This window comes from Mustela erminea, chromosome 1, assembly GCF_009829155.1.
Source record: "Mustela erminea isolate mMusErm1 chromosome 1, mMusErm1.Pri, whole genome shotgun sequence".
Taxonomy (NCBI): Eukaryota; Metazoa; Chordata; class Mammalia; order Carnivora; family Mustelidae; genus Mustela; species Mustela erminea.
The window spans coordinates 179,992,636-180,005,298 of NC_045614.1; the positions used below are offsets into that span (position 1 = coordinate 179,992,636).

Below are 12,663 nucleotides of genomic sequence, written 5' to 3' on the forward strand. Positions count from 1 at the left end.
TCATTTATCAACTATTTTAGGAAATGCTACCTCATCAACACGTTTGATGCCACTGAAGACAAAATGGTAGAGAAAAAGAGAGTGACTGAGTGGAAAAAACAAATCTAGAGTCAGATTCTGAATGTGAAGAAGTTTAGATATATCTTAGCCAATTAAGTCTGCTTCTAATTTTCCTATGTCTATGTATGCACCAGAGTGCATAAATCTATTTTAATTCAGCCTAAAAGATTTATTTCAAAAATACAAAATAAATATTCTAGATGAGAGAAAACACTGCATGACTCTTCTGTTACTATGCTGATCTCCTTCCTCAAGATGGACAATACTCCTAGTTGACCTAAAGCCTCTCTTATTAAACACATCGCAGGAATAAGTTTAATATGTCTAAAAACTTCACCCCTAGAGGGAGCTCAAAATACATCTTCCTTTATTCCACCCCAGAGAATGATGATGGGATTACAAGGACATATTAGTTAGCCAGAGTACTAGATACTGCTTCCCAAGTATATGGTAAAAAGATCAAATGATCAGGGCGCCTGAGTGGCTCAGTGGGTTAAAGCCTCTGCCTTCGGCTCAGGTCTTGATCACAGGGTCCTGGGATGGAGTCCCACATTGGGTCTCTGCCTCCCCCCCACCCCCAGCCTGCCTCTCTGCCTACTTGTGATCTCTGTCTGTCCAAAAAAAAAATAAAAACAAAAATAAAAATAAAAAAGATCACATATCAAATGTTCTTGCATCTACAGGTCTTTGTTTTGTTTGTTTTTGTTTTTTTGCATCTACAGGTCTTTGGATGTTTGTCATGCTCTTCCAGATTTACTTTCTCCTCCCATACAGCATGTGTTTAAAAAAAAAAAAAAAATGCTTCCGATCTTGGGAAGGCTATTGAGAAAACAAATAAATATATGAGAAAATCAGGATACATCCAAAGGGAAAAGGGACATGGGACAAGCAGCCTGCTGTTAGGCTAGGCAAGAAGAGTCCTTTATTACTAGGGCTGAGTTCTACATGGGGCTTTGAAACCAAAGCCTATAGCAATAAAACGTGTGAGTATATGTGCAAGATGTGCTTAGGAATCTAAAAGGGTGGTAGCAGCAAGCTCTGGTCTAGCAAATGTGGAACTGGAATGTTAATTTGAACTGCTTTTAGAAATAGAGCTGAAAGTTAATTTTAAGAACCTTCCTTTTCTGCTAGTAAAATACATAGGATCCTAACCATTGCCATCTTAGTAAATATAAAATCTTAAAAGCAATAAATAATCAATATACCATGTTTAGGGGAAGAATAAGGCATATGTTAAATGTACACAAAATGCAATGGACTAAGTTTTTTTACCTGGAATGATCCAAGAATATCCTTTAAGGGCTCTTCATAAAACTCATCTCTTCCAAAGAACAGCAGCAACTCAAAGAAGCTCCTAGAAAGAACAAGTGAATAATAACTTCCATTGTTTCTTTATGGTTTGGGGTTTTTTTTTGTTGTTTGTTTGTTTGTTTGGCCCCAATTTAAAATATTCTCAAGAGATAAAAACTATGTAATATCAGATATTTAGTTTTAAAAGAGCCAGATTTGAATCATTACACTGATCATTTAAGATTCATGTTAAGTTTTCAGTAAACTTTTAAATGTCCTCAAAGAAAATACAAAGAAGTATACTGAAGTTCTAGAACTATAAAATGAATAATTACATTACTCATGCCTACCAGTGTTCACAATGCAAAAAAAAAAGCAATGTTGTATCAGGTGGCAAAAATGTTGCTACACATGTCAAGATGATTTAAAATGGGTCCAGTTTCACCCTGGTACAATAGGCCCCTTAGAAAATTCAAAATCTTAATTTTCTTCAGATGGATATAAAGGATGGAAAATTAACATGGAAGTATAAGAAAATTAGAAAGTCACTATGAAACTCTCATGCAACATTTATATTATAGTAGTATCACCAATTAGGTATCTAATAAACAACACATGGATTCTCAAATTCTGGGCTTACCTTGATTATCCCACTCATAACAGACTGCCTAAAAATCTGTGGTGCCTCCTTTTTAAATAATTATTTTTGGAAAATACTGTTACTAAATACTTTGTGTTTTTAATAATTTATACTTCATATAAGAAGATATATGACTTATTTCCTAACCACGAACATGAAAAACTATGGAAATTATTTAGTATTACTTAGCAGTCCTAAAGTAGAACAAGTGACAAATAACTCATAATCTTTAGATGTTAATTACCTTCAGGATCTTCAACTAGGAATACCCATTTTTTTACTCACTTTTTGCCTTTAATCCAAACTAATCTCTAAGAATGAAGTTTTTTAGAATGCAAACATATTATGAGACTATATAGTTTTTAAAAATTATGTAAGAGCCCCAAGTATTACACAGTAATTAGAAAGACTTCTAAATATAATATAATAACCATGCCCCATATTTTATAAAACTTTACTTAAATTTTTAAGTGTCAAAAGACCAAAAACTACAAAAGCAGTCAAAGCAAAATGATACAGTGAGAATCTCTGTTAAAAAGCTTAAACAAGTAATAGGATCTACACTTGGCATGGAGCCCAATGCAGGGCTTGAACTCATGACTCTGAGAAAAAGACCTGATCAACAGTCGCTAAGATCAAGAGTTGGACACAACCCAGTAAGCCACCCAGACACCCCTGAAGAATTAATTTTTTAAAAAGCTAACCACCTGGTAAAATACTAAGAGAGGACTACCTCACACACACACAAAAAAAACCACAAGTGAATTTTTTTTTTCAAATATGAAAAGATGTGAGACTTTACTCAAGTAAGTGATGAAATACCTTTTCTATCGTATTTACAAAAATGAAAATGTTGATATATTTTACGATGGTTCTGATGTAGAGAAACAGGCTCTGATATCTTGTTGGAGGGATGGTAAGAGGTACTACCTCTCTTAAAGGGCAACACAGTAGTAGTAGTCATCAGAAAATTTACAATACGCACATAATCATTTGACTTAGCAATTCCACTTACAAAAGCAAATCAGCCAAATATAAACAAATCAGCTCAAAGACATTGAGGGACATGCATCCACAAATGATTTGTAATAGCAAAAGAATAGAAACATGCTCATTGTCTAGCACAGGGGACTGGGAAAATAAATTACAATACACCCAGACAATGAAATATAATGCAAATGTTAATGAGAATATTAGAGAGAATACACTTAGATCTATATGAATAGAAAATGGGAAAACTCTAAGATATACTGTTAAGAAAAAATGCAGAAATATATTAATTACATTATCATTTGTGTGATAGGATGGAGAGGATAGAGAGCACAAGAGTATCAATGCATATTGTCAAACTATCTAGATGGATATGCAATAAACTGGTAAAACAGTTGAGTCCACATGAGTAAAACAGAACTTGGGAGCCAAGAATGTAAAGAATTATTTGTCATTTTTAACCCTTCTGCAATTATTTATTTTACTATCAATGAATATGAAAAAAGCCCCATCAATGTACCTCTGGAATCTTCTCTATCCCTATTAAGCCATAAATTCACATGTACATCATCTTTAAACTTTAACAGACTCTTCCTATCTCCAGTCTTGCTATTCCACACTTACTTAAAAGTACATGTTTAATACAGCTGCCATTGTTATCATCCTAAAACACAGAATGATTTGACTACTTAAAAGACTTCACAAACTGCTGTTTGGACTGTGTCATGTAAAGTGAAGACCTTCAGCTGACACACTTATTTGTATGGATAAAATATTTTGAAAAAATATTTTAATTAGTTGCTAATATTTTAAAACGTTGCTACTTCAGATTAAATCTAGGCTTCTCTGGGCTCCTAACAAACAGGAACCCCTATACCACAGGGTTTGCATCTCTCTATGATAAAATAAGCTGAGCAATGACTGCCTTTACACAGAACATGAACCTCCTTTCCAACCCACCGGTCTCCATCCACCTCTCCCACATACTAGCTGCTTTTTTTTTTTTTTACTATCATTCCCTTCCCATTCCATTTAGCTATTTGAGATTGTTAATCTACAACAGGAAATACAAATTCCTTGTCATGAAATAAGAACTTTTATGTCTGACTCAAAACTATACTTACACACATAGCTTTTATCAGAAATTTCGTGCTCTCCAATCACAGCAAGCTTCTTCCCATTTCCTTAACTTCTGTGCTTTTAAGGTCTTTGGATCTGTTGCTTCCTCCAGACCAATTTACACAATTTTACCTAAGAATCTGGTCTAAAATGCCCTTCCTTCTCTCCAAATATATAGCTAATTCTGTACTATCACAGTATTGTACTTCACATACATATTATAACCTGTTGAAACAGAGGCGTTATAAATTTGCACTAAGTAGAAGGGAAAGGGATTGTATCATTATGTTGAGTAGAAGAGTATTGACTGGTAGGGCAATTAGTCATATCAAAAGAGGGAGAGAGATAATAAAGGCTTTTAGCAGAAATAAAATGTGCTATGAAATATATTTAGATATCAGTATGCAGACGCAATGTGACCTTGTACAGAATCCAAAAAAATATGCAGAATTATATGTCTGAATTATGTGAACATGAAAGAGGAGCCAACATTACAAAAGAGAGATCTGTGCATGCCCCACTATCAGCTACCTCAGTAACAAGGCCCAACTCCATGATAATGATATTAAAATGTTAAAATTACATGCAAAGTAAGAGTAAATAAAAACAAATCTAGCTAGCTCTGCCTTAGGGCTTCAGGGAAGTATACAAGTATTTATGTGGTAGTGAAATCTCTAGGGGAAAAAAATCTAGTTATACACAGAAGTAGAAACTTCAAGTTTTAAATCTGTTGTATTTCCCATTGACTGGAATAAAGGATCAACTAAATGTTTAGAGATCAAGTTACCTAACCCTCATGGAAGAACTGTATGGTGGAGGAGGAGTCCAGAACAGAACAGAGAAGGACCCGAAAATATACGTGGCAGTCTAGAGGAGGGCTGGCAGACGACTGTCCACCCACAGGCTAAAACTGACCCAGTGACAGCCTACTGAATAATGCATGATAAGAATAGTTAGCCATATTTAAATTGTTAAGAAGAAGAAGAGGAGGAAGAGGAAGAAGGGGAAGGGAAAGAAGGAAAGAAAAATCTGGACTAACTTTTTGTGACAACTAAAAATTATATGAAATTCAAATATCCTATCGATAAATAAGGTATTATAAGAAAACAACCATACCCATCCATTTACATATTGGCTGTGGCTGCTTGGATACTACAATGACAGAACTGAGTAGTAGTAATAGAAACCTTATGAGCTAAGCCTGAAATTTACTGTCTGGCCCTTTACTCGCCCATGGTTTACAGCCAGCACAGTTGTTTGGGTTTCAATCTCAGTTCCACCACCTTCTTGATACGTAACCCTGGGCAAGTCACCTAATGGCTCAGTGCCTCAATTTATTTGTTTATAAAACAGAAACAATAATAATAACTACCTTTTGGAAAGCACTTAGAACAATCTCCGGTAGTGCTACTGATGCTTGCTAATAATATAATACTGTTAATTTTTATTATTAAGATTGCCATCCAAGTTCTTCCTTCAATAATCTAAGAGGAGGGACACCTGGGTGGCTCATCAGGTCATGATCCCAGTTTCCTGGGATAGAGCCCTGTATCAGGCTCCCTGCTCAGCAGGAAGACTGCTTCTCCCTCTCCAGCTCTCCTGAGCCTGTGTTCCCTCTCTCGCTATTTCTCTCTGTCATAAATAAATAAAATCTTTTTAAAAATAATAATAATCTAAGAGCAAACATAAGATCTTCATAGATACGTTCTTTGGTATGTACTGTCAATTTTGTTGAAACATTAATTTTTTCTTCACTTAGATTATGCAGATTTTCAAGATATCTGGCTAAATATTATTGAAGGGTTTCTAAAAATTTATCATTGTATGTCTATATCCCATTTTTAATTTTGAATATGTTTAATGTTTAATGTTTGTATAATATATTTAATATAATACTTAATATTACCAGTCTATATACTAATCAATTTATAATTAACCTTAGTCCAAGTTATGAGTTAACTAAAGTTCATTTACGTAAATTAAAATTATTATTCAAAGTAGAATCATTTAAATGAAATGATTTCTATAAAAACATAAATTATACTGAGACAAATACATGATAAATTGCATGCCTCTGAATTTAAAAAATTATACCATATATAATCATACTTACTTGACTTGCATCAATCAGTATACTGTTATGAGTTATGCAAGTTTAAATAACTAGAGTACTGGTACAATCCCTATTTATGAAACAAACTACATTCTGCCATCAGGATGCTTGGAAGTCAGACTATATTTTCTCATCTATTAAAAATAGTAATAAGAAGATACCAGGTTTCCTGAACATAAGATATATATAGTAGGTTATCTGGGAGTTATTACGAGAATTACTGTTCTTTTTTGGGTCTCCGAAGCATGTACATAATTTTCATCCTGCAATACACAAATGTGGATTTATGTGTTTATCTACCACAGGAAAATTCCACTTAAGTATGATGCTTAACTTTCCAAATGCAAGAAATCCACTTACTAATATAGAATACAATGTATAAAGACAAAGAAATAGAAAACAAAAGCAAGAACTGGAGATACAAGGAATGGAATGTGTATATGTCTAATTATATATTTGCACACACAAAAAGAGAGAAATGGGATAAAGACAAAAACAAGGTAAGACTCTTTCAAACTGATGAAAAATACCAACCCTCAGATCTAGAAAGCTGAGGAAATCCCATAAGGATTAATAAAAATAAGTCTATACCTTGCTAATCACAGTAAACTATAAACCATCAAATACCAAAAAAAAAAAAAAGTATAAACAACACAGAAAAATAGAAACTGCTTTCAGATAGGAAATTAAATTAGCAAGAAGGATCAGGATGAAGATTAGTAAATATACAGGTTACAAATTTTGACACCATGAAGAAATAATCTCATCTGGGCTTTAAAATACAGCAAAAATATGACATACACAGCACCTAAGCTAGAAAGAGAAGTTTTAGCATTACTGTTCAGTGTCCTTGGACTGGAGGAAGGTAAAGAACACATAAAGTATATCCTTGAGTAAGTTCAGCACTGAATTCTCCTTAATTTAAAAATTTACATACAATAAAAGTACTTGCAAGTTTTTGTGGAGGTAGGCGAGCTTACTATCTAGAAAGCTCAGTATCTAGAAAAACCATGAAACAGCAAGAGCAATGAAAAGGAGCTAGCCAATATGAAAACATTTTGTAAAGCCTCCATAACTGAACCACCACTGTACTGACACGTGAACAAATAGCCTAATGAAACGAAAAATCCAAAAATAGACAAATTGCATGTGAAAAGCACGTACAGGACAAAAGCAGCATCTCAAATTAGTAGGGAAAAAGTTGATTTCTTCGAATTGGATAGTCAAATGTTATAAGACAAAACTGATTCTCTCTTGCTTCCAAATTAAGAAAAAATTCAAAGTGGATCAAAACTTAAATATAAAAAATTAAACATTACAAATATCAGGAAAAAAATCCCATACAGACTGATTATAGACAAATCATTTTCCTTTAAATTATTCTTAATTATGATTCAAGATGCAAGAGCAATAGAGAATACTGAAAAATTTTAATTACATTTTTGAATGTCTAACAATACAAACAACATAAGCAAAATCAAAAGATAAATGAAAAAATAATGGTTTGTAAGGATATGCAAACAGATGTTCAACTTCACTCACAATAAGAAAAATCCAGATTAAGGGGCACGTGGGTGGCTCAGTCAGTTAAGCATCCGACTGTTGGTTTCCACTCGGTTCATGATCTCAGGGTTGTGAGACTGAGCCCCATGTCGGGCTCTGTTCAGTGTGGAGTCTGCTTGTCCCTCTCCCTCTATCCCTCCCTCTGCTCTTGCTCTCTTGCTCTCTCAAATAAATGAAAAATCTTGAAAGGAAGGAAGGAAAGAAGGAAAAGAAAAGAAAAACACATGTTAAAAATACAAAATAAAACTACACTGAAGGATGTCTGGGTGATGCGTCCCAGGTTAAGCTGGTTGAGCATCCAACTCTGTATTTGGGCTCAGGTCCTGATTCCAGGGTCATAAGATCGAGCCCTGCACTGGGCTCTGCACTCAGCATGTAGTTTGCTAAGGAGTCTCTCTCTTTCCCTCTGCCCCTCCTGCTGTGCTCTCTCTTTCTAAAATAAAGAAATCTTTTTATTAAAAAATATACTAAAATGCCATTTCTCCTTTGTTAGATTAATGAAAATTTCACACAATATTGATAACATAATATTGGTGAGGTCGAACGTAAACAAGGACTAATTTTGTGGGTGCGAATGCAAAATGGTATGAGCTGTTATAGAAAGAACTTTGGACTACTTAGGAAATGTACCTCACCTATTTATTCTTTGACACAGATTCTAGGAATCCACCCCAAAAATCTACCAGCAAAAACAAACAAACAAACAAAATACATGCAAAAGGATATTAATCATAGCACTATTTATAACAGGAAAATAATGGAAACAATCCAAATATATATTAGAAGATATGACTGAATAAACTGGTACATCTACCCAATAGAATACTAGGAGGTAATACAGGGACTTGAATTAAATTTTTTTTTTTTTTAAAGATTTTATTTATTTATTTGACAGAGAGATTACAAGTAGGCAGAGAGGCAGGCAGAGAGAGAGAGGAGGAAGCAGGCTCCCTGCTGAGCAGAGAGCCCGATACGGGACTCGATCCCAGGACCCTGAGATCATGACCTGAGCCGAAGGCAGCGGCTTAACCCACTGAGCCACCCAGGCGCCCTGAATTAAATTTTTTTTAAAGGTTTTTATTTATTTGACACAGAGATAGGAGTACAACTAGGCACAGCAGCAGTGTGCCTAGAGGGAGAGGGAGAAGCAGGCTCCCTGCTGAACAGGGAGCCCGATATGGGGCTCAATCCCAGGACCCTGGGATCATGACCTGAGCGGAAAGCAGCAGCTTAACCAAATCAATCACCCAGGCGCCCCTTGAACTGAATCTTTATCTCCAAAGAGTAATCTCTTTAAGTTAAAAAAAAAGGGGGGGGGAGGGGTAAAGTGTGTAAAGAGTAAACAAAGTATACATTAAAAGTGCATAGGAGTGCATAGGAGTATGGTTATGTATCTGTTAGTGAATCTTGTTTTTCTATCCAACCAACTTCTGTCTTTTTAATAGATTTAGACCATTTACATGTAATATGATTTTTTATGTGCTTGGATTAAAACCTCTTCTCTTCATAATTGTTTTCTATTTGTTCTGTCTGGTTCACTATTGCAGTGACCTCTTCCATCTATTTTTGGATTGTATTTGTAATTCCATTTTATCTCCACTTAGGCTTAATATATCCATGCTATATTCGATGTTTTTCATGATTACCCCAGAATTTACAATATGTATCTTTAACACATCCTGGCATGCCTTCAAATATTATGCTGCTTTAGGTATGATATAATAATCTTTGTGCTACTCTTGTCATTCATTTTCATTTTAAATATGCTATAAACCAACAGTGCTTCACTACAGTTCTTGTTTTAAGTCTTGGCATTTAGAAAATGGCATTTAGAAACTGGCTGCCAGTTTCTGTTAAGTTGGACTGAGACACAGTTACATGCATTCTTTTATGTACTGTCTATGGCTGCCTTGGTGCTGTAAGAGCAGAGTTGAGTAGTTACCACACTCTACAGTCTGCAGATCTTAAAAAAAAAAAACCAGCCCTGGGGCGCCTGGGTGGCTCAGCGGATTGGGGCCTCTGCCTTCTTCTCAGGTCATGGTCTTGGGGGTCCTGGGATGGAGCACCGCATCGGGCTCTCTGCTTAGTGGGGAGCCAGCTTCCTTCTCTCTCTGCCTACTTGTGATCTGCCAGGTAAATAAATAAAATCTTAAAAAAAAAAAAAAAAACCTTTAGAACAGTATTTGCCAACCTCTGCTTTAGATGGTTACATTTTACAGTCATTAAAAGTAAGAAAGTTCATTTTTATATTTATCTTCAGTTTTTATCATTACCAGCTCTCTTCATTTTGGGGGGTAGATTTTTCTGTCTGGCATCATATCAGTACTATTATCTTTTGATAGTTCAGGTCTTCTGAGAATGAGTAGTTTCAGCTTCTGCTTCCCTGAAAACATATTTAATTTTCTTTCTTGATTGGAGAGTTATTTTTTCTTTCAGCACTTAAAAGATGTCACTTCATTGTGTTCTGACTGGCATAGTATCTGCGATGTCTGCTGTTATTTCTTTAGTCTTCTAAATCAGGTAATGCCTTACTCTGGTGGCCTTCAAAATTTCCTCTCTGATTTTCAGAGTGTGAATTTGATGTATCTTGGTGATCTAGGTGGTAGGCCAAGGTGTATATGTTTAAAATTATCCTGGGGCGCCTGGGTGGCTCAGTGAGTTAAAGCCTCTGGGATCGAGCCCCGCATTAGGTTCCCTGCTTCTCTCTCTCTCACTCCCCCCACCCCCGCTTGTTCCTTCTTTTACTGTCTCTCTGTCTGTCAAATAAATAAATAAAATATTTTAAAGAAGTAAAAAAATAAAAGAACACATAATTGCTTTCTAAAATAATTTTTGAGAATGCTTGTCTGGCTCAGTCGGTAGAACATGCAATTCTTGATCTCAGAATTGTGGTTTGAGCCCCACATCGGGTATAAAGATTACTCAAAAATAAAAATCTTTTTATTTTTATAAAGAAATTTCCCAAGTTTGGTTAAAATCATAAATCCAAAGAACCAAAAAGTTTAAGGTCAATAAACATGAAGGAAACTACACAAGGCAAATTATAATCAAAAACCAGGAATAAATTTCAAAAGGTACCAGTAAGAAAATGAAGACAGGCCATAGAGTAGAAGTATTTACTATCACTTATCTGATACTGAATGTATAAACAGAATACAGAAAAAAAAAATCCTACAACTCAATAAGGCAAAAAATCCAACTGAAAAATGGGCAGATCTGAATAGACACATTACCAAAGAAGATAAGCAATAACAAGTAAGTACTCAAAAAGATGGTTGCCATCAACAGCACTGAGAAAATACAAATTAAAGCCAAATTGAGATACCACCACACAACTATCAGAATGGCTATAATAAAAAAGACTAATAATATAAAAAGTGTTAGTGATGTGGAGAAAACTGAAACTGCCCCCAGACAGCTGGTTAGAACTTCAAATGGTATAATCACCTTGGACACAGTTTGGCAGTTCTATGTTGAACATAACTTGTAACATCCATTCCTAGGTAGCTCCTCAAGAGAAATAAAAACATCTATCCACACAAGACTTAATAATACACAAATGTTCAAAGCCAAAAATTGGAAACAATCCAAATATCCATCAACAGCTGAATGTGTAAACAAAATGTACTATATCCATACAGTGGAGTAGTATTCAGCACAAAACGAAATGAGTTCCTGATAAGTGTCAGAACATGGATGAACCTCAAAAACATTATTCTAAGTGACAGAAGTCATATCTAAAAGCCTATATATTGTGTCATATTGTCTGTATGAAATGTCCAGAAATAACAACTCTATTGAGATAGAAAATAGATCAGGGGTTGCCTTGGGCTGAGGAGGGGACTGGGGATCGGCTGTAAATGAGCAAGAGGGAACTTTCTGGTGTGATGAAAATGTAAAACTGGACTGTGATGATAACTGCACAACTCTATACATTTACTAAAAATTATCAAATTATACACCTAACAAAGCATGAATAATATGAAATTTTATCTCAATAAAGTTGTAAATTAAAAAAAGAAAAGATGAGATACCTAGAAATGGAAAGGAGTAGGAATGTACAGAGAAAACAAGACTGATGATATGCTGATAAATGTTGAAACTGGTGATGGGCAGGACAGTTCATTATAATATTCCTTCTACTTGTTAATAGGTTTGACAATGGTCATAATTAAAAAAATTTTTAAACCACATACTGACAAAGGTATAGGGAAAAAGGTACTCTTAAACTGCTGGCAGCAAAAGAGACAGTTGATGAAACCAAAAGACAACCTACAGAACAGGAGAAATTATCTGCAAATGTCTTATCAGATAAAGGGCTAGTATCTAAGATCTATAAAGAACTTATCGAACTCTGCACCCTTTCTCTAACTTCTTTCAGTTAGCAAAATGCCTTCAAGGTCCATCCATGTTGTCACAAATAACGTGATATCTTCTTTTTTTGTGGTATATATACGAGATACATACATATTATGTAAGATATATATATATCAATCACATATTCTTTACCCATTTATCCATCTATGGGTGCTGAGGTTCTTTCCATGTCTCTGCTATTGTAAGTAATACTATAATGAACTTGGGTAACAATATCTTTGCAAGATACTGGTTTTACTTTCTTTGGATAAATACCCAGAAGAACTGCTAGATCATATAGTACTTCTACTCTCAGTTCTCTGAGGTACAACACACCTTTTTTCATAGTGGCTGCAACAATTTACATTTCCACAAACAGGGCACAAGAGTTCCATTTTCTCACACCCTACCAACACTTACTATTTCTTGTATTTTTGATACTAGCCATTCTAACAAGTGTGAGGTGGTGACTCATTGTGATTTGATTTGCATTTCCCTGATAATTAGTGATAAGCATCTTTTCATATACCTG

At 34.8% G+C, this 12,663-nt stretch overlaps 1 protein-coding gene across 3 annotated transcripts in view; it reads right to left on the reverse strand.

The window, feature by feature from the left end:
• Positions 1-12,663, reverse strand: part of ZNF654 (zinc finger protein 654) — a 79,544-nt gene that overhangs the window by 32,281 nt on the left and 34,600 nt on the right. For all 3 annotated transcript variants that reach the window (XM_032351958.1, XM_032351969.1, XM_032351947.1), the window contains one exon: positions 1,333-1,414. In XM_032351958.1, the coding sequence (XP_032207849.1) occupies positions 1,333-1,414 (82 nt within the window). Of the gene's footprint in view, positions 1-1,332; positions 1,415-12,663 lie in introns of those variants that run through there.